The 24,931-nt window shown below is 40.5% G+C and overlaps 2 protein-coding genes across 9 annotated transcripts; one reads left to right on the top strand and one right to left on the bottom strand.

Moving 5' to 3' along the window:
• Positions 1-1,827: 1,827 nt before the first annotated feature.
• Positions 1,828-19,009, bottom strand: nktr (natural killer cell triggering receptor). Of its 8 annotated transcripts, none has more exons than XM_085468335.1 (17): positions 18,892-19,009; positions 17,119-17,197; positions 16,495-16,569; positions 14,083-14,190; positions 13,534-13,578; positions 12,073-12,160; positions 11,234-11,263; positions 10,436-10,581; positions 9,495-9,714; positions 9,144-9,311; positions 8,934-9,021; positions 8,594-8,742; positions 5,838-8,489; positions 5,055-5,138; positions 4,793-4,852; positions 2,796-2,897; positions 1,828-2,557 (listed from the first exon to the last, which is right to left on the bottom strand). In XM_085468335.1, the coding sequence occupies exons 2-17, from the start codon at positions 17,174-17,176 to the stop codon at positions 2,488-2,490; spliced, it is 4,143 nt and encodes a 1,380-aa protein (XP_085324461.1). In that variant the 5' UTR covers positions 17,177-17,197; positions 18,892-19,009; the 3' UTR covers positions 1,828-2,487. The 8 variants fall into 8 exon arrangements, with proteins under 8 accessions (XP_085324461.1, XP_085324460.1, XP_085324464.1 ...); XM_085468334.1 differs by having other exon boundaries at positions 5,838-8,513; XM_085468338.1 differs by lacking the exons at positions 14,083-14,190; positions 16,495-16,569; positions 17,119-17,197; positions 18,892-19,009 and adding an exon at positions 13,231-13,254 and having other exon boundaries at positions 5,838-8,513; positions 11,434-12,160.
• A 33-nt stretch (positions 19,010-19,042) lies between these two features.
• Positions 19,043-24,462, top strand: sec22c (SEC22 homolog C, vesicle trafficking protein). The gene is made up of 7 exons (XM_085468342.1): positions 19,043-19,302; positions 20,543-20,754; positions 20,981-21,144; positions 21,301-21,480; positions 21,636-21,754; positions 22,130-22,195; positions 22,296-24,462. The coding sequence occupies exons 2-7, from the start codon at positions 20,573-20,575 to the stop codon at positions 22,494-22,496; spliced, it is 912 nt and encodes a 303-aa protein (XP_085324468.1). The 5' UTR covers positions 19,043-19,302; positions 20,543-20,572; the 3' UTR covers positions 22,497-24,462.
• The last annotated feature ends 469 nt before the right edge of the window (positions 24,463-24,931 follow it).

Consider the following 24,931-nt stretch of genomic DNA (forward strand, 5'->3'; position numbering starts at 1 on the left):
CAGAGGCTAACTTGGGATTAGTATCCTTGCCCAAGGATATTTGACTAGAGAAGCCAAGGATCAAACCACCAACCTTCCAAGCAGTAGCTGATCTGCTTTACCACCTGAGCCACAGCCACCCACAAGCTCCTCCTGTGGTCCCAAGAACACCATTAGTAACAGACTATATATTGAAATCCTGCAGCTCCCCTTGCTCAAGAAGCCCCATCTGAAGTTTGCCAGTAAACATCTAAATGAATAAGAGAAGGTTTAGGAGAAAACGTTATGGTCAGATGAAACCAAAATTGAGCTCTTTGGCACAAACTCAACCTGATGTTTGGAGGAAGAGAAATGTTGAGTATGATCCAAAGAACACTATCCACACAGTCCAGCACGGAGGTGGAAACATGCTTTGGGCTGTGTTTTTGCTAAGGGTACAGGGCGACTTTACCACACTGAGTGGTCAGAAAGGAGTGACTAAACACATTTTCTTATACAAGACAAGATTTCACCTTTCATGTTTTGTCCAACAAAAGTTGTATTTTCTCATGTTCGACTCACTGGAACTTCCTGACATCCCTGGAGTCCTGGGCTGAGGCTACGTTTCCTCTGGTAAATCATGCTTGTCTCGAGGCCCCCTGTGAGATTCCTGCACCACAGCACCTCCTTTGAATATCCTGTCTGTAGAATCATAGCAAGGTGGGAAGAATTACAACATGGAGAAAGTCCCATACCTGTATTAATTCATGTTCAGGAGGCATAAACAAACACATTATGCTGTTTAGGTTGCTCAGGTAAACCAGGAATTCAACGTTTTAGACAAACCAAGAGAAAAGAACAAGCGATATAGCTTAATATATTATTTTCCTTTTGTTCTTTAACGCCTTTTAATCTGGGAGATGTCTTAGCTTTTCTATAACATTGAAAAATGACCGTTTTTTATGTAAAGGCAAAGGCAACAGTGACTCAAATAACCCCTCATCGCAACCAAAGTATGCAGAAGAGCATCTCTGAAAATACACTGAACCTTGAAGCAGCAGAGGACCACGCCCAGCACCACTCAAAGAACAGGAAACTGAAGCTACAGACTCACCAAAATTGGACAAGATTGATTTTTTTTTTTTTTTTTTTTAAATGATTGAGTCAGAATTTGTCATAAACAACATGGATCCATCCTGCATCATAATAACAGTTCAAGCTACTGGTGGTGGTGCTGTGATGTGTGATGGATATTTTTTTGGCACACTTTGAGCTCATTAGTACCAACCGACTGTACATAGTTTAAACGCCACATCCTTCCCTTTATGACCATAGTGTAGCTACATTCTCCAGGCTGTTTTGAGCACAATCTTGAACATGACAGTGGGTTCACTGTACTCAAATGACCTCCACAGTCTCAATCCAATAGAGCACCTTTGGGATGTGGTGAAACGGGAGATTCATCCCGGATGTGCAGCCGACAACTGTGTGATGATGTCATGTCAATATGGACAAATCTCTGAGGAATGTTTACAGGAATTTAGCAGTCCTAAAGGCAAACTGTAGCACTACCTAATACAGTGGTTATTGACCATAACATGTAGCTCATGGACAGTTCTTAGAACAAGTAACACATGATTGGAATCATTGCTCTATTTGTAATGAAAGAAAACTGGAATCCACATCATCCGTTTGACTGAATATGGCACAGTTAGCACTTCATGGTGGGGCTTACTGTTTTGTTCTCTTAAGCACACATAGTTAAACACACTACAGATATAAACTGAAGGTAGATGGCACCATTGCTGAGGTACAAATAATTCAGAGATCCTGAGAAAGCAAAGAAAAACACAAAATACCAGACCAGAGTTCAAGATGTGTTGGTATTTATTAAATGTAAACATTTAGAACTGAATAAACCTACATCTGTGGTACCATACTTTGAGTTTAGTTTGAACATTCATGATACAATAAAATAAAAGCACTGAAAAAAAAAAAGTTATAAAAACAAATTATTCCATTCAGTGATGACTTTAGGAAAACTTTCAAAGCTTAATGCAAAACCTCAAAAACACATCAAGACTGAGACGATTGGACTCTTAAACTGTAACAACTTCAGTGTATAAAAGAAGTAGAAAACACAATCCATGAATATAAAATTATTTAATTATTTAGAGCATATTTGTCATAATATTAGTATTAAGTATAGAGTATATTTCACTTTCAAACTTTCTGTTTGATGGACTGTGTTGGCAGATTTTCAGCCACTTGTTGTGACAGCCCCAAAAAGGAGGCCTTTGTATCAGCTTGTAAAGTGGTTTATAAATTTACATTCATTTCCTCAGTAATTATAATGCCAGCTTGTGCCAGGTGGACATACACAACCATGTTAAACTGACCATAAGACTGGATTTAATTCTTCCTCTTAGAGCTTTAGGAGCTGATCTTTGAATATATGACATTGTCCAGACTTTGTGGTTCTGATCCTTTTCATCGGGTGTAAACCAGCAGGCTGCCTTAAGGCGCAGCTCAGCTGTACCGACTGCTGCGACTGTGGCTCCTGCGCCTAGAAGAACTGCGACTGGACGAGCCATACGACCTGCAGACAAAAGAAAACGTTTCACCTTTGAGGCACTGCAGAGGTGTTTACAATGCACAGACGTGTGGAGAACATTTAGTGGGGTGTTTTGGCTTCTTTTATCTTAAATACACCAAAACACATGTGAAAAAACAAGGATTTTCAACAGGACAGAAAGATTTGAGAGGGCGAAAAGGTTGAAGTGAGACCGGCCACATCGTTAGTGTCTGTCAGAGTTCACCTGGGAACTCAGTCTTACCGCGATCGGCGGTCTGAGCTCCTGTAGCTGTCACTTCGCCTGCGCCCTCGTCTCCTGCTCACACTCCGACTCCGACTGGAATAGCTGTCATAGGAGTCTGACCTGCATTAACATCCAGCCAGGTGACAACACAGATATTATTTTGGGAATAGCAACAGAATGACACCGAATTCAGTCATGACATGTAGAGCTTTAAGACCCATTTCTGACATGGTTACAAATACAGCTCAAAAGTAATTATCAGGGCTTCATAAGCTTAACTTTAACTATTTTTAAGCAGCAAAAAGTGGGTTACTTATCATTTTAAAAGGACATGCAGTCCAACAATAATAGATATGAGCAAACAAGAACAACATCACTGAGAATTTAAATATTTTAATAGTTGTAATCGGTGAAAAACAAGCTCAACAATGGTAAACAGATCACTGTATAAGGGAACACAATGTGTCAGGGAATCGGCTGTTAGAATGTACTGTTAGAAAGAGCGGATTGGTGAGTTTCATGTGGTTTCTGATACGTAACAACAGCTGTGGCTCCAGATGTGCTTGCAAAAGTACTGGACTAGTTTGACTATCGTATGGATGCCGTGTGTTAACATTGAGCACTTGTGGATATTTTCAATTTTGTGTGTAAAATTTTATATTAAGCCATTTACTTCAAGATTTTATGTCCATTACTATAAAATATAATATATTTTTAATTCTGATGATTCTCTTTGACACACTGTATTTTAAAAGGTGACATTTAGTGCCAACAGCAGACTTTTCAGTATTAATTTTACTACCCTGTAAAATATGGCTGTTCGATATAACGATATAGATCGGATGACGATATAAAAACGTCTATCGTTTCAGTTTACGCTATCGTTTGTTTCGTGGTGTCGCAAAATAAACTGTTTACAGCAACATTTTTTCATCGTTTTGATGGTCACTGTAGTGGCTATATTAATTTCTTAAAGTTCTCTCTTTCTCTTATATTTAATATAACCACACGACGAACGGACAAGCGCCTGTTTTTATGCGTTGTCGTTAGCAACAACAACGGTAACAGCATCGCGTGTCCGCTTGTTTATTTTCCACATAAACCTTTCACAATAAAGCTCAAGATCCTGTTGAGACTTTTCAAAATAAACTGAATCACGTGAAATAGTATGTAGAGTATTTAGGGATGAGAAGCAAAAAAGAGCCGCCAGGTGCTAAAAAATAAACCTTAGACTCAAACGTTAGAACAGGCTTTTCCCCGCAGCACGCCGTGTAATAAATACTCACAAAGAAACGGCGGCCGTTACAACTTATGTCTAAAAATATATAGTTTCACGCGTCAGTTAAAACACTCGACTCCAGGTACACGACGCCCAGCTGGAAACACTTCACGCAAGTCGAGCTGCCCGAGATTCACAGAATTTACAGAAGATTTTGTGATTTTTATCGTTATCGGGACGATAGATGTCTTATATCGGGATATGAGATTTTGGTCATATCGCACAGCCCTACTGTAAAACCTTTCAAGCCCTGTTTAAAGACCTTCAGCTCAAAGTTTTGTGTCCATCTTAAGACATATGGATCCTGTTTTTGGTCTAAAGTCCGATCATTACAACAATCCCATCAATCTGACTGTACCGAGTTTTGTTTTTCCAGTTTCAAGCATTCATCTTCTGTGGTGCCACATTAAATGTTATTGAAAATACTGATGGATCTGCACATGCTTTTAGGTTTTGAAATATCTATACTATTTATCAAAAGTCTAAACGTTTCTTTGTCTGACCAACAGTCCTGCTGGTAAACCTGCTGCTTAATAAGACGAAGCAGAAAATATTCACAACCTCAGCGATATTTGGCCAAAATTATGAGGGCTGTAAAAAAAATCAACTGATCTCTTACAAACTTATACGTGTTCTCAGTTACAATTATATTGCCATTTTTTAAGCTCAACATACTTCATTGCGTTTCTATGAACAATTCCACATTTCTAAATGTGACTTAAGTGTCCTCACACACCTGGATCTTCTCCGGCGAATATATGAGCGGCTTCTGGAATGACTTCTATTGTACGTCCGGCTGACGGGAACAACAGAAAACACCAAAAATCAGAGGTTTAACTTCAACATCATAGATTAGTAACTGTTAAAACATTGTGGGCACATTTATAAAGACATTTTTGAGTTTTCTTCTTAGGAATCAACACAGAAATCTAAAATGCCAACTACAGAATATTCCCTATCAGATCTTGCACTTGTCCCATGAGTGTTTCATAGTGTACCTGTGACTCCTGTAACTGCGGTACGTGGTGCTGCGAGAGCGAGATCGTCCTCTCCCACGTCTCCTCCAACTCCGGCTACGGCTCCTAAAACAGCAACGATGCTGTAACTTACATCTCACTCACATTCAGGGATGGAAATTGAAAAGAATTTAGCGATTCCATTATCAGCATCACTTATCCATTCGATTCTCTTATCAATTGTTATTGGGTTCTCACTGGCTCAGTTTTGAGAGTCAATGCCATTGTTAAACAGCAGTAAAGAAATTACATTCATCTAAATGAAATGCATGCTGTGGGTCAAATGTTTGTGCGTGTTGAGATTTCCCCTCTTTGTTGTGATCAGTGTTAGAGTCGTTACTCAAAAAGTCATTGTTACACACAACACTTTTCTTAAAAGTCATGCAGCACGTTACTTAATTACTACTGGGACAAGTAATTTGTTATACTATGCTGTTTGCAAAGAACTGAAGTTGTGTTAGCAGCATAATGCGGTTGTTTCTGTCCTGGATGCAGTTTTCCACTTTACCATTGATCTCGTACATAACCACGCTCTAGACTAAGTTGGTATTTTCCTCTGTCACGTGAATTAAAGTCAGCTGATTGTAGCGTGAGTGCAAGATTGATCGATAAGCAGCCAGACTAATAGTCCCAAGGAATTGGACTACTGGGAATCGGTTTTCTACAAAAAACGGTCCTTGATTACCATTCCTACTCACATCAAACAATTTATTAAGATTCAAAGGTGGCGTCTGTAAATCATCGCAGTGCTTTATTCTCACTTACCTGGAGGAGGAGCTGGAGCTGCGGGATCTGCTCCTGGACCTGCTGTAGGAGTGGGACCACCCCCGGGAGCGTGACCGGTGACTGGAAACAGAGCGGGACTTTCTAGACAAGGACCTGGACGTCTTTGGAGACCGTGTGCGTGACGTTCCCTTTGCATTTCCCACAGAGGGGGATCTCTCTTCACTGGAGCTCTCCTGGTTTCTCGGCCTCTGGTTGAGCCGCGCGGTCTTACGGACCTCATCGAACAGAGATCCCGGTCGGACCCGGCTTTTGCTTTTTATCTCCATTCTCACTCCCTGCATGTTGCCGGTCTGGTTCTCTTGAGCCTGGACATTTTTCACAGTGACAGGGGGAGCATTCACAGTCTGTACAGCTGACGTTCCTTTCAGTGGCCTCCATTTTAAATTGATTACAGTGGCAGCAGGCTTGCCAGCGGTTCCTTTGTCTTGCGATCCGCCAGCTGTTGTTGTGGAACTAACGGCAAACTGTTCTTTGCTATGAGATAAAGCAGTGTCATTGTTTTCCATCTCAGAAGAGTTTGAGGTAGATTTTAGGGTTATTTTAGGAACGCTGTTGTGAGGATGACATGAGACTGAAGGTTCAACAATTTCAGCATCATGCTCCGGAGTACAAATGTCCATGTCATCTAATGTCTCCGGCTCCTGGACACTTGGCCAGTGAGAATCGCTGGCGCTATTCCTGTTGGATGACTCTAGATGAGGTTCAGTGTGTTTTGCATTTTTGTTGATACTTTCTTTTGTCCTCTGTTGCCCCCTTTCTTCTTCTTTAGTAGGATTACAGCTTGCAGTTTGGTCCTTTGCATTGAGGTTATTAACATCAGCACTTTTTTTAACAACTCTTCCAGGACTATGTCTTTCCCTTTTGGATTCGTCTTCTTCTTCCTCCTCTTCAAACTCTAAAGGTGGTTGCCAGTGAAAAGTCTCTTTCAGCTTCTGATGTTTTCGCTTAGTTTTCTTGGCCTTGTCCTTACTGTGGTGGGAACTGCCTTTATTCTCACTTCTCCTCTTATGTTTATGCTTACGTTTAGCTTTCTTCTTGCTCTTGTGCTTCTCTGGCTCTGCCGCTTTCTCTGGGCTTTCCTCTGACTGACCAGAAGCTGCCGGAGCATTCCCTCCATCAGATGTTTTTCTGGAAATCTCATAATCCGATTCTGAACTAGCTTCCCCTTCCTCTTTCTCAGAAATAGCTAATGTCCTGGCTGTTAAATTTTCAGAGTCACTTTCTGAATTCCATCCAGAGATCGAAGATAACTTCTTTTCCAGAGACTCGGCATACTGAGCCACCCTTATCTGCATTTTCAATGGGATAGCGCTGTTGCTCTGGCTCACCTTATCACTGTCACTGTCCCATTCAGACTTGTTATTAAAAGTCTCTGCTGGCACTGAACTGCAATGCTTCGTCTCCAGATCCTCTGAGCTTCCCTTGTCTTTTATTTGCTCCACAGAGCCAATGACACCAGGGCTGCGCTCACTGTCTGTCCTGTTCTCCGATCCTGAGTGACCATCTTGACTAAGGCTTACTGAAATTAACTTATCCAAATTCTTTACTCTGCTCAGAGAACTGTAGTACTCCTTCCACTCCTTGTCTAGTGACTCCTTCTTTGCGTTACTTGTTTTTGGGGACTTTTCAGACTCTGATCTGCTGTAGGACGATGACCTGCTCTTGTGCCGATGAGTGGACCTGGACCTACTGTAACTCCGACTCCGTGAGCGACTATAAGAACGGCTGTAAGATCTACTCTTGGATGACCTGCTGCGTGAGCGCCGTGAAGGTTTTTGTGCTGTGTTGTCTTCAGAGTCACCTGGCAGAGACTTTGGCGTAGCTGAAGTCTGAGCTTTATCTGCTGCGCTATCGACTGCTTGCCCAGTGGAGGAAATGTTGCTGGGAGCTACTTTAGCTTTAATTTCCTGAATATGGATGTAGGAGGGTTTCCATGGTTTCTGACCCGGTTTCCAGCGAGAGGGAGGTGGACTGTCGCTCAATGGGATCACAGGGACACTTTCAGGAGCCGGGACAGCTGGCAGTCTGGGGACAGGTGCGACTTTGCTCTCTTGAAGCTTCTCACTCACAGGGATCATGGTGGCTGGTTTGCTTGTTTTTTTCTTTCTCGGAGATCTGGAAAAACTCCTTTTTCTGGGTGGCGTCAAAGATCTGGATCTGTACCTTGATTTAGACCGGGAGTGAGAATGGGACCAAGACCTAGATCTAGAGAAAGATCGCCCTCTAGATCCAGACCGGCTTCTAGATCTTGAGTAAGACAGGGACCTTCCTTGAGATCTGGATCGACTGGATGTGTATGACTTAGAGTAGGATCGGGAATCTCCGTATGACCCCGAGGATCGGCGTCTCCTTCTGTTTGACGAGTGGTGTTGACTCGAAGAAGAACGAGTTAGCGAATGAGATTTTCTGCACCCTTTCTCTGAAGACACAGACCTTTCTCCATCTGACTGGTTTTGATGTTTGCTCTTGGAACTCTTCTTCTTGTTATGTTTCCGCTTTTTGGCCTTTTTCTTGTGTTTAGATTTCTTCTTCGCCTTCTTCTGTTGGCAGCGCTGGCTGGACCTCTCCGAGCTGTGGTCTGAGGAGTGCTCTGCAGACTGGGACCACGCAGAGTCGCTTCTGTTGTCCCATCTGCTTGAGGAATGGTCATTCAATCTGTTAAGCCAAAAGACGCATGAAAGCAAATAGAAGGAAAACTAGTGTTTAAAGTTAGGAAGGAAAACACTTGGTCATACTTGTCTCCTTTGCTCCACCGCTCGATGCTTGGGGGTTGATAAATTTTGGTTCTCTTCATTTCTTCTTTCCAGTGCGGTGGAGTTTCACTGCTTCCACGCTCCTCTACAGATGCAGAGCGTGATTTAGACCTCGTAGGAGTGTGATACCGCTGCGAAAGACAAAAAAAGTAAAAACTGTGCATTTGCAAACAATTCATTAAAACTAATTCTGCATAAGAGTTAGACTAGATAAACACGTTTTACAAAATTCACTCCTGTGACTCAAAAAGAAATCCAAAAATTTGAATATTTACATATACATTATGTTAGCAATCTCTGATCTTAGTTGAGGTGAGCTTACTATCGTTCCTCTGCCTCTGATCTTCCGTCCAGACTTGGACACAGCTGGTTTCGGGTCAGCTGGAAGAGTTGCTTCTTCTTTTTCAACTCTGAAAATTAATTTGAAATTGAAATCAAATTGCAGCACTTGCTGTGTTTACTTAGATTAGTGTTTTGGTTGCTCATTAATAAAAAAAAAAAGTATATACATGAAGCACAACTTTGAACTGACATATCTGCTTTATCTTCCTGAGATGGCATGTCCCGTCGCAGCAGGAAGCGGTTTTCTGGCACAGGTGGTATTTCCTCTGGCCGAACAACGGGCTTCTCTCTCTTCCCACCCAGCTCCCTCTCTTCTTCCACCTCGTTCTCTCCCTCTCGTAGCTCTCTTCCCACAGGGCTGTGACAGCAGTTATATTTTTATTAAGAAAACAACAAAAAGCTCCTACAGATGTCAGTACTGAAGTCTATACAGTCAATTGGTGAAAACTGACAACACACAAGATATGTGTAAGTATTTATTAAAAAACGTTATAATGTGATCATGAACAAGAACTTACATAATAAAATAAATAAAAATCACCTTTGCTTGGAAGGCAGACTATCTGCATCTTTGTCCTTCCTTGACAGTCTCCTTTTCTTTTTAGGCCGTTTACTTTTCGAATGTCTCTTTTGCTTGTAACGCCTGTGCTTTTCATCAAGTTCACTTTCAGACTCCACTGAGGAGAACTGGGAGAACGAGTCATGGGAGCTCAGGGACGAGTCAGCAGAATGGGAAGTTCTTTTCCGCTTGCCTTCTAGCACTGCAGGAAGAAATACAACAGAACGTGTGGAAATAAATTAAAATGTGCTAATTCTGAAGAATACTTGACTCGTATAGTTAGTAAAAGAAGAGGGAAAGCTCAGACGCAAGGAGTCATTTTCATGATGGTACAAGTACAAGAAAAGCTTTGTCTGTTCTTTCCTGGTATGTTCAAGGCAATGAAAGCAGCCCTGGCAGAGTCAGGTGGGCTGAAGCCAACTGAACTCCACAGAGATCACCTCGCTGATCCTCATTAAACAGAAGATCCAGTTACACGCCCCGTGTTAATGCCAGTGGCGGGGGGAGACGCTGGCATCCAAACGCCAACAAAATGAACATGAGCATGAAATACGAGCCAGTTATAATCACAGGCAACACACGTTATCCCTCACTGGAAACAAAAACAAATGAGCATAAAATATGTAACTTTCACTACAGATATTCTATTAAAGCTTTTGTATTATAACAAAACTTACAGTCACACTACACTGGCTGAGTGGCAACACATCTAATCTAAACAAACCCAAAGATTTCATACAGTGGGTCTAAGGGTATTGTCTAATAGTATCTTCTAAAAGATCAAAGAAAAAATTTGGATACAATTCTCCAAAAACTACAGTACCCAGGATGCATGGGACCTTTTCATCAGATTTACTTATCAAAAATAAATGAATAAATACAACAAAGCTAATCCTTCCAATTAAGAAGGTTACTGAACGTACCATCGTTTGCAGACTTGGTGATCAGCTGACCACAGTCGATCACTCTCACGTCAGCGTACGGTCTGCTGGCAGAATCAGTCTTCAGCCCCTCAATCTTCTTTATCACTTCAAATCCGGAGATGACCAGACCAAAGACGACGTGGACTCTGCATAGACGCAAGACAGACTTGAAACTAAAAGCAACATTAAATGTACTATTATGTTAGTTTTAAGCCCTGGAGAGCATTTAGGTTTTGCCTCAATCAACTTCCTATGACAGAATATCCTACATTAGCACAGTACATTGAGCTAAAGTTTGAAAACTACCAAAAGGGTTCTAATCTATTAAAATCCCACTCACACAGGCCTGCTTAACAGCTAGCAACTGCGAGTGGTTGCTGGAGGTTGCTTCCTGATGCTCGGTAAAATTGTCCGTTTACGTTGTTTGCACAGCGTCTTCCATGCAAACTACGAGTGACCGAGGCAATCTGCTAAAGACCAAAGGAACCACCAGGAGGGTTTTTGGTGAACCAACCTATTTGCAACCCATTTCACTTAGTGACAGCCAGCAAATATTCAGCAACCGGTCAAGGAATACACATCTTTCCTAAGCAACAGGTGCTTGCTGAGTGATTGCCAGCCTGTGTGACTAACGCCAAACATGCTATAATCAGTTTAGTAACATAGAAACCTAACAATAGTTGTTGGGATGTTGGGATTCTTTTTCCCCAAAAAGTTTCATATCAATACACTGAAAGTCTCATTTTCAGATTTCTATATAGAATTAGAATGTGAAATAATAATATCAGATGTACCTACCCATCAAGATGAGGCGCCATCTTAGTTGTGCTGATTATGGATAATCCAGCAGTAAGTGAGGTGGGGAGTCAACCAAAGGTGGAAGCCGGGCCATGAAAGTGGGAAAAAAGAGAAAAGAATAACAATAAACAAATACCTCGATCAAAGCGGGGATGCTACTGTACCACAGGGAAAATCTCAAAAGGAATTGTGCAACAAACCTTTCTTTAATGACATCTGATTGCAACTCAATTAGGAAAACACTCAACAGCAGAGTGTGGTAAATTACATTATCATTTTTTCTGTTATAAAAATCAATTTGCACAAAGACTACATATCTACATTTCCTCCTTCGAGAATTTGTAATCATGGAGGAAAATGTCAATCGTATGTTCAGAACCTGCTTTTGTGACAACGGAAGCCAAAATAACATTTTGAGTCACCTCAAGCCATTTGTGAAATATTTAAGCAAGTCCAACAATTGCAAAGACAAACTACTCAATGATAAATACAGTCAGGAGAGAGAGAAACACAGCCTTTGAGACACATTACCTTGGAAGAGCAGGATGCTAGAGTTTCTGTAAATTTTACACAAAAACGGCAAGAGAAAAAATGTAACAATTGTAGGTGAAAAAGAATGAATCCAATGTTTCTCTGCACTTTGAAACTAACTGCACACAGAAGAAGGGACTGCTGATGGTCACACTTAATGACAAATTCTACTCTAAAATCTCAAAACAGGAAAAAAAAAGGGATAGAAAGCAAAAACTAATAAGAAACTTTCTTAAGAATGACAGTAAAATAATGGTGGTTGGGGGGTAAGTTCTTAAAAGCAATGTTTTAATTTAAAAGTTCCTCACATAAAAAACTGTGAGCCGTTGGTGTCTTTCCCACGATTGGCCATCGACAGCAGGAAGGCTCTGTCGTGTTTGAGAGTGAAGTTCTCATCTGTCAGGGGCAGATGCAGAGGATTCAAGTGTTAATAAAAATAATCATTTAAAAAAAACAAAACAAAAAGGTTTATTAATTCATTAAAGCTTTTCGCTGTCTCACCAACCTATCCTTCCATAAAGTCAGCTCTAACAAAAGGTTTCTGTTGGGCCAAATATTACTGCAGTCTGTTTATAAAGTACCAAACCAGTAATGACTTTCAACAACTTGCACTTTTCAGATGAAAAGGTACCACACTGGTTTCTGTTCACATCATAGCTACAAGCAGATCTGCTTGCTGATGTGTGCAATATATTACGTGCATTTCTCAAAGTCAACCTTACATCACAGTCTTCAAGTCAGAGCTGCATTCTGATATATTCGAGGGTTAATCCGCTGTAGGAGTTCCAGAAAACACACTCAGTCGAATTTATAAAAGGAACCATTAGCTTTTGCTTGCACAGCTACCAGGAATGAACTTTGCAAGTTGTGTTTAGAAGTCTGGTTTACATATTGCTCTGGAGTTCACCCTTGGGTTTAGCAGGGTGACATAAGCTTTGTTTCTAAAAGCTTTAAAAAGTTAGAGAAAAATGTCCAAACCACTGATTTAGGAGATTCTCAACGAGGGTCTGGTCCATCTCAAAAGTAAGCACCATCACTGACAGTGCTTACTTTGAGGGCCCTGCTTAGAAAAAGCAGTTACGGCTGTAACAGTAACATAAGGCGGTGCGACGCTGTTGGATCACTTCAAGTTTCAAGGGGTTTTTCAAAGCTGGAGATTAATGAGTGCTTTGCAAAAACAAAATAGTCCCCGTAATGTACAGTTTTAACAAAGAGATGATATACAATATAAAAGTTAAAAGTGGAATATCTTCTTACTGATGAGCAAAACCACCCGTCTGGTTCTGGCTCCATGTCCTGCTAGTTCCACCTATTTAACATAAAAACCCTAATCTGAGCGGGGGGGGGGACCTTTCAGTACAAATGTGAATCTGTGACGCTGCGAGCATTTGCACTGCTTTCACTGACTGAGGAAGGTGGTGGGGACGATGTTGGCATGGTGTTACGGAGCTGTGTACATCTCTTACCTTTTCATTTTGCAAAAGACCACTCTATAAATAAGAGAATATGTTGAAAATTTTAGGCAGGAAGATTGTAGCTTTCAGTAAAGAGAATGCCTACTCTCCATCTTGATTTGATAAAGCCTACTGCTGTTACTACATAGAAGAACTACACAATGGAAAAGTGAAGGTCAGCGCAGTCAAACATAGAACAATTCGCACACAAAACCCATTAACCATCTATGCAACTTTATATGCATGCTTTGTTTTTTTTAGTATAGATATGCATCACTATTATTAGATTATTAGATAACTTGATATTCCAAATACCTTCAAAGTAGCCTCCATATATGGATTCCCCTCCTCTTCCATTTCCTGCAAAGATTAATAAAGTCAAATAAATTCACAGCAGCTTCTTTATATTGCAGCAGTGTAATTGTGTGTAGCCGCTGAAAAAGATGCTGCCTCATCAGCAAAGGCAGCAGTGATTCATGTTTATTGGGCTCATTTTTGAAGTGGCTGCCATGTTCAGGAAACTGTAGTCTCCTGGATTCCTGCCATGAACACCCACAACAAAGCCGCAGAGCATGTTTACGGTATGTTGGCACTTTGATGAGATTAACAGCTTTGATCAGTTTTTACCCATTTTAATTTGGCCTCTAATTAATGTTATTATTGAAAAACATTTCCCACCTGGAGAGCATTTAATCCATCTTTAAAACAACCCAAATGAGAGGTTTTTTCGCCCCGCTCACATAAGCTGTGTTACGCTCTGTTGGCTTTCATTAGATTTTGGACTGAAACGAACAAACTAGCAAATTAGAAAAAGGTGGAGCACTGTGAACACGTTCTTAGGTAAACGGGGGATTATAACATTACCTTCAGTAAAGTCGCCTCCCTGAATCATAAAGTTTTTTACAACTCGGTGAAACGTGGAGCCTTTGTAGCACAGCTTTTTCCTTGTGACTTTCCCAGTTCCCCTTTCACCTGCAATGACATTCATGTTAACTGAGCTCTCACCAAAAAACAAAAACACTCAACCTGCTAATACACAAAGTGCTTCTGTGTTTACTAGATGGTTTTAAGAAACAAAAGGCTTTTAATATTGCCACAAAGGAATGAAAACCACATTTGGGTGGTGGCTTTCAGTAAGCTATATGCCTTTGGTCTGGCATCCTGCTGGTACTCCCTTGGAGGACTGCCAAATTCATTAATAAATCTTCCACTGGACCAATACTAACCAGGGACACAATACTGGCCCAAAGCTATTACCCTCCAGAGTCCCCTTACTCCTGGGGTGAAATGACGTGAAGGCAGGATTTAATTAGATGTGGTGATGTGTTGAAGGTGGCTTTCAGCAGAAAGAGGCTGTGTGTCCTATTGAAAAGCTAAGCTAAGGGTTTAGTATTTTACTTCTTTGGCTTCGGCACTGTTCCAGGGGTTTGGTTTCCTTTGGAGTGAGCTGATCCAATTCTAAAAGGACACATTAGAAACTTTGAGAAAGTCAGCAAACTGCACCAGCTGAATGCGGGTGTGTATTACTGCTTCACTGGTGTGCTGTCTGTGCATGTGTTGGTTCAGGAACAGACTAACGAGCCTTTTCCCATGTCTGCCTTTGCTGCCATCGCATTCCCGTTGGCCAGGTAGGGTGAAAAATGAGACGGGGGGGATTGCTCGGCTATGTGTCTGCAGATTTATGACTTTCTCTAGGCAAACCACTGCCTCTACAGTACACTACACTGCTCTGTGTGATGAAATATCTAGAAAACAGAGCAGCCACAACATAAGTCATAAAATGGTGTATGTTTTTTATTACGTTATTGTCATTTTATTTCACTTATTTAATAACGTTCTCATTGCTATTGTATTGCAGTGCTTGGATAAACCTTGTTAAGTTGCACTTCTGTAAGGCCAAACAGATGAGGTTGACAACATCTGTGATGCAGCACATCACAGGACGTTATCTCTCAAAATTATGTCAGAAATTTTATTTTATTGAACAGTTTCTGACGCTTAAACTTCAGCAAACTTCTCGACTGTGAGAGAAAACCTCTTCTCTAAAGCTGTGACTCGATCAGTCAGCGAGTGAAATTTGCCCCTTTAACACTTTATTTATGGTCATTTGTACAAGCAGACGAGCCTTTGGAAAGAGGTTTAAACCACTGCAAATATGTTTCTGTAAATTCCTTCAAAGTTCAACAGGAAGTTAAGCACCCCCCAAAAAATCCATCACAGATGAAAAGATAAAGCGTGAAAACTACGGACTGGTGTGGTGCAGTAAATGAATTTTGTTGTTTTTAACTTTGTTTTCCCCTCACTTCAGCTTTTAGTTAGTCGCTTTGCACGCTGATGTTATCACTGTCACAGAACCACTTCTGTTTACGCTCACTGTTAAAGCGCAGGTAGTGTGTGCAGTATTCTCCTGAAGGTTAGGTGTCGCCACGTCAGTGCTGATAAAGGAAAGAAGTCAAAACTGGAAGCAAAGACATTGCCGTGTGTGTTTATTCAAGAAAGTCTAATCTTTTCAAACTGCTGTAGCTTCCCTCCATGTGTAGTGTGTCAAACTATGAGCTTGTTTATGGATATATCATTAAAATGGCAATTAAAAACTGACTATCATACACTTCATACGTGTCTTCAACTCAGTGTTGCAGAAACAAAACTAAATGAAACTAAAACACTGTGCAATCTGCCATGAATGGCAATGGCAATAGTGCCATCACTCTTCTCTGCAGCTTCGGAGTACCCCAGAGATTTTTGACACTGCCCCTATCTGACAACGGACAATCTGTGCAGGTGGCTCAACGGACTACCAACGAGTGCTGACGCACTACTACCGCTGGACAATAATTCCCACATCAGCGATCCTGCCGACTCTTCAGTCTTTAGCCTGTGGTGATAATGCTGTGCAGACTTTGATCGATAAACAGCCTTTTGTCAACAAAGTGGATTATTTATCTGGTGGATTATTTATTTGGCGATTTAAAAACCTGCTACAATTCACTATTTACCTGCATCGTTATGAAACCACTGGGGACAATTTGACATTTGATAAAAATGAATTTAAACAAATACACAGAAAAGAAAGCTACATAAATGAAATGTGTTTTTCCATGTTAATCAAGTAGTTTTGAAATTTTAGAGTTAAAGTAGTGAAAATCTTGCACTTTAGTCTGGGTTTTGCCATGTTGAATCACATTTTTAAGCAGAATTATTCAAATATGCGATTAACGAAATGCTGTAAGGTCATGACATTTGACTGGAAGATATCTCTGAATGAGGATTACTCACCAGTGCACAAACAGAGGAAGTTTTTGCTGGTCTTGGGACAAATATCCGAAAAAAGCTGAAAGACTATACGCCCAACTACAAGACACATAAGGGGGAAAGAAGAGTCACTAAAAGTATCATCTTTAAACAAAGTCAAAATAAATCACATATAAACAACAACATGTAAACAACCGGAAACAATCTTTAATAGTTCACAGCTACATTTTCTATTACAAGCTACAAGTTTCTATTACAGAAACCTCTCTGTAGCTAATGGCAAGTCTGATACTATGTGAGGGACAGCTGTGGAAGAAGGGCATCAGCTACATCTTTCAGGATAAAGTCACTAAAACAGTCTGGTCAATATTTCCATTCTGAGCAGCTATCAGGGGTTATATAGAAATATAACCTCTCAGCACAGATACAGCTGACGCTAAACCAGTCTATCAAGTTTATTCACCACTGAGTGAGCCACTTTCATTTTGTAAATGAATATCAATGCAAAGCTTGAACACCAAAAACAAAATCTATACATAACATTAATTTAAAAATCCTTTTTTTACATATCAGTTCAAAGTATGGAAGTTAAGGTAGGCTCTAACTAACTATTCCCTCCACCTGTAAACTGATAAGGATTTCCCTTACTTGGCTCCCGGTTGAGCTCCACATCAAAGTAACACTGAGGGCGGTCTTTCACCCCCATTGCGATCAAAGTCCAGATGACCTAAAATGCAAAAACAAAAGAAGCTAAGCATAAAAAAAAAACAAAAAACAATGCTTCCCCCCCCTTTTTTATACGTATGTTTAAGCCAACAGAGACACAGCACATTGGAAAGAGGCTGTATACAACGGAGAGACTAAATGACAGCAAAGGAGGAAGAAACAGAAAGGGGAGGAGAGAGCAATGGTAGGGGAGAGACAGAGAGAGAAGTCTGTGGGGACATACAGAGGCTATGCAAATCCGAGCAGAGCGCACCACAGACTCCTTACTGTATATTTATTGCTCTGTGACAAACACTGAAATGTCACCACTCTGGCTGAGCCTGCTTTGTAACATTAACAATAACCTGGAAGTGTATTTACAGCTTTTAGTTTGAGCATGTTTGATTTATATATGGACAAGCACCCAGCAGACAATTAAAGCAAGCACCATCAATAGATCCCAATGTTTACCTTCATCATGTGACAATAAATATAATAAATATAATAAATATAATATATATATATATATATATACACACACACACACACACACACACATTAAAAAGAAATCTCCTCAAAACCATGCACCAACTTGTTGAAGAGCTTTACTGCTGAGCCATGAGTTGGAAAACCACAATGTTTTTAGTCTGAGCAATGCAGTTTTAATGACAGCTACAGTACAAGGATCTGGAATTTGTGTGGGTGAGCAGACTGAACTGCCAAAGAGCTTTACGAGTAATGAAAGTGCAACACAGTACGGAAGAGGGGGGAAAAAAGAAAAAAAAAAGAAATCACAACAACTTCTCAGCAATGTGCATTCATCAAATTCTCTTCTTTTCATGTCCATGGTATGTGCTCAATATTTCTTTTCTTTTTTTAACTGTGCAGAGATGTGAGTGAACATGAGCTGCAGTGCTTTGTGTTATTAGCTATAGTTTAACTTTAGCTTTCCCCCAGAACACAAGAAGAGAAGTGAGCTTGGTGTTAAGTTGGAGTGTTTTCTGACATTACTGCACAGGAGGAAGTATATCAAGGTGTCAAGATGATAATACTGAATCTATACATAGCCGCCTAAGAGGCCTGTCTTTTCAGATAAGCAGAGCTGCATTGCATTTACAGCAGAACTCGTGTCATATTACTAGCCTTGACTATGTTTGGTTAACGAGGAATGGCATCTGCATGAACAGTTAGATCGTGGCTGCTACGAATAGAAAACAATAACCAACTTCTGGAGAAGTCCCTCCTCCACTGAGCTCTTTAGATATTTACCTTGCATGTCATGCAGACTACAGTAACCACTAAAGCGCACTCCCCCCCCCCCCAAAACAAAACTAAACAAAACAAAAAACCTTAAAACAATGCTGTAAACCCAGAAACCGAGAATGTCCTTTTGCATTTCTTGTACAACGTTAGCAGCCAGCACGGCACACCTTGTAGCTCGGGTTTATCTGAAAACGACCTAAGGTTACTGAGGGTTTAAGCCATGCTGCGAGTATTAAAACGGTGTGAAATCTCCCCAGGCTACAACGAGAACACTGTTCACACAAATGTTAGGCGCTTTTCCAAAGCGGCGGAGCTAACAGCTAGGAGCTGGCTAAAGTTAGCTAAGCAGCTTACGTAAAAAAAAAATCACTCGTTTGCAGAGACTGTTAGCATTTATTTCAACGCTGAAAATCCTACCAAAGGTTATTAAAAGCTTTGATCTATGTAACTTACCTCTGTACAGTAGCTAGCCAAGAATCAGCTAGTCACTGACGGTCGCCACTTAGCATTTGAGTTCCCTTTTTTGAGTGACGAGTGCTGGTTAGAAAGCCGACTGGTGGGTGGGCAGTTTAGTAGTTTTGTCCCTTTCGGCTTGCCGTAGAAGATTTGTTGTGGTTTTGTTGTATCAGGAAGCACATTTGAAGTTAGCTCGCTGGACTAATTTTGATTTAAGGTCTTACTTCGCTATTATAAGTCGTTATTAAGGACGGCTCTCTTTATCGATCATTGATTGCTTTTGCATCGCGAAGCTGGGGCGGGTTTCCTGCCTGCTTATGGCGTGTTTTTGTTTGTGATAAGATGCATTAGTCAGCTCAACTACAATAGCTTAGGGACAAGGTGCAGCATGAAACCCATGATAATGAGGTAAGCTGCAACGAGATGTTGTCACGAGTGTTTAAATTGTCTTAGCTCAAAGATTTCTAAGTGGTGTTTAACTACAGAGACTACAGAGATTTTAAACCTACGCAGTTTCCCTGTTCAGTTACCATCTATTCACACCAACTAAACCTAATGCAGTCTGAAATGCAGTGTTTAGTTTTTTTCGGAAAGTTATTTATTTAGTTAGTTAATGTAAGGAGAATTAATGAAAACAATATCACATTTCACGTAGACAAATATCGTTACCAATGGTGATGGACAAATTGACAGGTGAGGTCAGACAGGAGTCTCGCTGGTATATGATGTTTGCAGACAACGTTGGGATTTGTACTTAGAGGAAAGAGCAAGTGGGAGAGAACCTGAAAAGGTGCAGGTATTGTCCGGAGAAAAGAGGAATGAAAGTTAGTAAACTAAGAGGGAGAGGAAAGGTAATGAATGTCGATGGGCTACATACCTGGATTCAACCATCCAAAACAAGGCAGGTAGGGTGGGAGTGTTACGAATGTCAGGGGCGATTAGTGGCAGAAGGATACCAGCAAGAGTGAAAGGGAAGTTTTACTAGATGGTTTGCAAGTTAGACCTCCTTTCATTTATGGTTTGGAGACGGTGGCACTGACAAAAAAACAAACAAAAAAACAGGAGGCACAGCTGGAGGTGCCAGAGGTGAGAATGTTAAGATTTTATTTAGGTTTAGGTTTATTTTGTTTAGGTTTAGAGCTAGAGAGTTAGAGAGGCAAGGCTGAAATGCTTTGGATATGTGGAAAGCAGGAGTAGTGGATGGATACAGAGCTGCCAGGCAGTAGGAAAAGAGGAAGACCATAGAGGAGCTTTGTTGATGTATAGTGAAAGAGGACATGCGGAGAGTTGGTGTGCCAGAGGACAATTCTGAGGATAGGGTCCGATGGGGGCAGAAGCAGCTGAAAGAAGAAGAAGAAGAAATATTGTGACCAAAATATTCTACATGAAGTATTTTATTATAATAGAATAATAACACACAATTTGATAAGAAAGGAAAATGTAGTGTAAAAAATATAGAATACTAAATTTGAGTGTAAGACTAACAGCTCAGTTTATTTTATGTGTTATTAGCATGATACTAGCTGTATTTATTTATACTACTGACAGTTTATATAACAGCTATCATCAGCACTATATCCCCAACTTAAATGTGCTATTCCAATCAATATGATAACAGTAATCTGATCTTGCTTTGTGCTCTGCGTAGGCAGTGTGTGCTTCATGGACCGAGTGGATAATGTCTGTGATCCTGTTTGCCTTTGTGGTTCGGGTCAGGGATGGACTCCCCCTGTCAGCCTCCACAGACTTTGAACACAACCGAGAGCTCCAGCAGAGGAAGCAGCAGATTAAGACCATCAGCAAGGCGCTGGCCCGCTTCCCCGACAGAGGGACCATTAAGGGCCAGGAGCTCAATATATAGTAAGCACGCAACAAACGAAAAGCAGCAGCAGCAGCACACAGATTCATAAGAACCTGTCTAACTGCAAAAATGCACAACACACAGCCTTAAAGCAAATCGGCACGTATTTGGTTTTGTGGTACGGTCGACATACGCAGTGTTGTCCATGTGAACAGAGGGGCATCCACGTCACGCTGCTTCAGGCTGTTTGTTTACTAAACACCTTTTCTCCTCTCACCTGTTCAGCTTCGTCTCTTCAGAGGGTGTATCCTACATGACTGTGTGTCACTGCAGCCTCCCTGTTGCTAAAGCCTTCTGCTTCCTGGAAGATCTGCGCTGGGAGTTCACAGCATGCTTCAAAAGCACTGTTGTTGCCTTGGCAGCCAGGCCATATCCATTTTTGGAATTTGGTGAGGGGAGCGAAATTGCCTCATATAGATTTGATAGTGTCTTTTGGGATTGCAAAAGTTTTTTCTTTCTTTTGCTTTAAATTTAAGATGTGTTAACACACAATTAAATAAATTAAATCTTTGAATTTACCTCTGAATCTTGCTGCCAACTGACAGACAGCATTATTCAGAAGCTGAAGCAGCAGTACAACCACAGTGGTGGCCCGGCCCTAGAGGTGACTTTGGCAGAAGTCCAGGAGGAGCTGAGGATCCATCCACCTCAAGTAATAAACCTGGATGAGGTGGAGCTAACCAATGGCACTGCAAATGGGCACATGGAGCAGGGTCCTGGATCTGGTAAGGCTAAAAGCACTTGAAACAGAGCACTCTGCTTCCTGCCTTTGACAGCCAGTATGAATTCTTTGTAATGCAGGAATGAGGATATTTTCTTGCTTCTCATTGTGTTTTCTTGTTTTGAAGTGTTTATATTGTCGCTTTCTTGTGTTTAACAGGTCAAAATCAAAGACTGGAACCAGTGACGGCCCCGGGCATCCTCTCTCTCATCCTCAATATCATGTGTGCGTCTTTGAATGTTATCCGTGGGGTTCACCTCATGGAGTACACGTTCCAGGTACAATTAGTGCTGGCATCTGATTACTGTCATTTCAAATATTATTAATGGTGCTGTTTATTTGGGGAGTCTAAATGATGTGAAAAACAATCATAAGTTGTAACTTTCTCTCTTGCATAGCAAACCAGTTTGTTTGTTTGTTTGTTTAAGTCGGGATATTTGGAAATAGGCTTGCGTAAGCTAATTTTAATTACAGATAAGGTAAGCTGGCTGAACTGACCGCTGTGCATTAGCATTTTACGGTGAAAGCTGAGTTGTTATCATGAGGTGTGCACAAATTGGGTGAATTAATCAGAAATAAACGCAGCAAGCCGACTGAGACCGGAAAACAAATCAACTTTTTTAAAAGTTTATGTATTATTTTTGTTTTCGCAGGATGATTATGAAAGCATTTGGAATGTTGTGGCATTTCTCCTGGCATTTGCTTGCTGTGTTTTTCAGGTAAATAGTAGTTCACATAGTAGCTTGACTCTTGATTGCAAACAGAAATATGCTGCCGTCCATCTTTCTCTGACGCTTCTCCGTGTGAATCGCTCCGTAGTGCCACCTCTACCTTTTCCACTCATCTGTGAAGAAACTGAAGTGCTTCACTCTGTTAAGTGTGATCGTCCTATGCAACTTGCACCTGCTCGGCTTGAGAAACGCGTGGCAGCTCCTCTTCCACGTTTCCGTTGCCTCCTTGTCTACCGTGCTCATCCTGACTCGCAAAGTCCAAGACAGAACCAGCGACTGTGGCGTCTGAGGAGCGCAGGACAGCGAAATTTGTTGCACCGCTGCAGTTTTCAGTGCAGGTGAGAAAGAGCGAGGACGTAATCGGCTCGATCCACGATAACGAAGATGTCTTGTGGATTTTTAACAAAAGATTGAAAAAGTACAATAACAGGCTCGTATTTTCTCATGTGCAGTATGTACTCCAACTTTCTGTACATTTGTGTACAACAAGAATATCGGAAAAAGCAGTGATTTTTGGATTCTTAAAATGCTCCGATTAACCTCAAACCAGGAAAAAATGCATATGAAGAACAACACTGATGAATCCCAGTCAAGCCCAACTTTTGGGAAAAGTTTTGAAAGAAGATGGAAGAGCTTTTTTTCAGTCAAAGTTTTTCCCGTTATGTTGGTGGGTTTATAATTGAATGCATTTGTTCTCACACCCAGCTCAGTATTTCTGTTGTCACAGAGCACTGATTAGCTTTTCATAATCATTTTACACTCAGTGACATCAAGTTAAAATTGATTTCAGTTGTACTTTTCCCAGAAAATAAGATAGTCCGTCCTGCGCTGGTAGGCGTATGATAACTAAATTATTTAATGTAGCTTAACTGAATTACTCTATAGCCTAAAAAGGAAAAAAAAAAAAATCAAATGTGTAAATATAAAGCTATGGTTGCTCTACTTCTTTCTGTGTGGCAGTGCAAATATGGTTGATGGGTTTGGTTTATTTTGTTATATATTTTATAGCCAGTGCTCAGCTTCTCGTTGCAAAGGTTCACATTTAAGGGCTTCGTTATTTAGCAACTTCACAGTCTGTTCTGAAAGGGAATGTGTTAATCATATGTTCAGCTGTGGTTTGATTTTGAGGTTTGTTTGTTTTTTTAACAACGACTCATTTTAGACCCCTCGTTAGAAGAAAGTTGTTTCACCTCATCTCCAAAATAAGCTTGCTGTTGATCTCTAAATTGTGATGATATCAATATGCTTGTTTTATTAAGCTATTGCTAAGGTCGGCCTTAGCTGTTCTTCCTGAGGCCTGTACTATGAAGAAAGTTCAACATACCAGGGTGTCTTTATGCTACCTGTTCACTTTTGCTAACGCTGGCATTCAGCAGTCATGTGAAGCTAATTATTGACTCCCTGAAGTTAACCCAGGGTCTCCTTTGGACCTTCAATTGAAAGGGGTGGTGTTGGCAGTATCTGACCAATCACAAACGTGGACAACTGCTGGCAGTATAGCAGCTGATTTTACAAAGGAAGATAAAATAATACAATGGGGGAAACATGAAAAGGTTAAACACATAAAAGAGACTGAAAGCAACACACCCACTGCAGACAAAGGAGCAAGATGAGTGTCTGCCAAATCCAGCTTCATAGTACGGGCCTTGGGAGTCTGGTATGCATTCACAAAGATGCAAAAAGAAGAAGCAAGCCCTTCTTATAAAGGTATTATTAAAATTCATAGACAAGAACATGAAAGGTTTTTTTTTTTAACTACCTATAACAGGATATTAAACAGCATATTTTGTATTGAATGTATGCATTTCCAACAATAAGTAATCCTTCTTCTCCAGTGTAATTCCTATTTCATGTTTCCACATATGAGAAAGTATGTGAACGTGTAAAAGCACTGATTATATTGCAGTTTGTTAGAAAAACTGCACTATTTATGGAGACAGTTATGGAAATTATCCTTTGAATATGTTCCTGTTTTCTGTTTACCTGTTGGTTTGTTTCAAAAGCCTCTATTTCCTAGGGAGTGGAGTAGATCCAATATTTGTTTCTCACATTGATGTAAACATAGAAATCTAGATAAATACCACTGCTGTGCTGCTGAAGAAGTAGACTAAGAATAATTTTACTGTCAGTTTTTGTTTTTCTTACGCACTCCGTTTTTAATGGCTAAAAGTTGCACTCAATATCAGAGGAAGTAGATCGTTAGTTTTATAGAGTTAGTTAAACATGTAGCATCAGGAATTATGTAAAATCCATCCTTTTTTAATGTTTGATCCCTTGTTCGAGGACTTTTAAAGGCTGCATTTCTTACATCAATCCGAAGGTCTTTAACTTTATTGCACTGTTAGAGAGGGACAAAAAAGCTCATTAGTTTTATTGTAATGTAGCTTCAGTTTACACATGTGTGCCCTTTAGTAATGCTAGACTTTACTTTTTTCTTAAAAAGGTTGTTTTATCCTGAACTCCTGGCATTTGCTTGATGAAAAGCCTTTAGATTCAATGAAGTTCACTGGGGCTGCGAGGTTTCAAGTAGATTAGGGAATAGTGAACTGTTCAAACAACATAATTTTGTTTTTAATTGTTATGCTACTGATTAATTGAGTCCAACTGTTATATTGGCGCGGCGGGTATGTTCGCTGTTGATATCGGCATCTATGTATAACCATCCTAAATAAAAATTAAAAAGTAAAGGAGAGATGGAGAACACGCCCTTCATCCATGGTATGA

Source organism: Copadichromis virginalis, linkage group LG9 (genome assembly GCF_057382275.1).
Source record: "Copadichromis virginalis isolate Kocher_CV1m ecotype Utaka linkage group LG9, C_Virginalis_male_GT1.1, whole genome shotgun sequence".
NCBI classification, from domain to species: Eukaryota; Metazoa; Chordata; class Actinopteri; order Cichliformes; family Cichlidae; genus Copadichromis; species Copadichromis virginalis.

Coding starts and splice junctions, on each gene's coding strand:
- nktr (XM_085468334.1), bottom strand. CDS start 17,176: ATGGGGGTGAAAGACCGCCCTCAGTGTTACTTTGATGTGGAGCTCAAC. Junction 8,743..8,933: donor TCAGAGGCAGAGGAACGATA/GTAAGCTCACCT, acceptor TGTCTTTCGCAG/CGGTATCACACTCCTACGAG. Junction 5,139..5,837: donor AGCTCCAGCTCCTCCTCCAG/GTAAGTGAGAAT, acceptor TTGCTGTTTTAG/GAGCCGTAGCCGGAGTTGGA.
- sec22c (XM_085468342.1), top strand. CDS start 20,573: ATGTCTGTGATCCTGTTTGCCTTTGTGGTTCGGGTCAGGGATGGACTC. Junction 21,145..21,300: donor ATATCCATTTTTGGAATTTG/GTGAGGGGAGCG, acceptor GCCAACTGACAG/ACAGCATTATTCAGAAGCTG. Junction 21,481..21,635: donor GGAGCAGGGTCCTGGATCTG/GTAAGGCTAAAA, acceptor TGTGTTTAACAG/GTCAAAATCAAAGACTGGAA.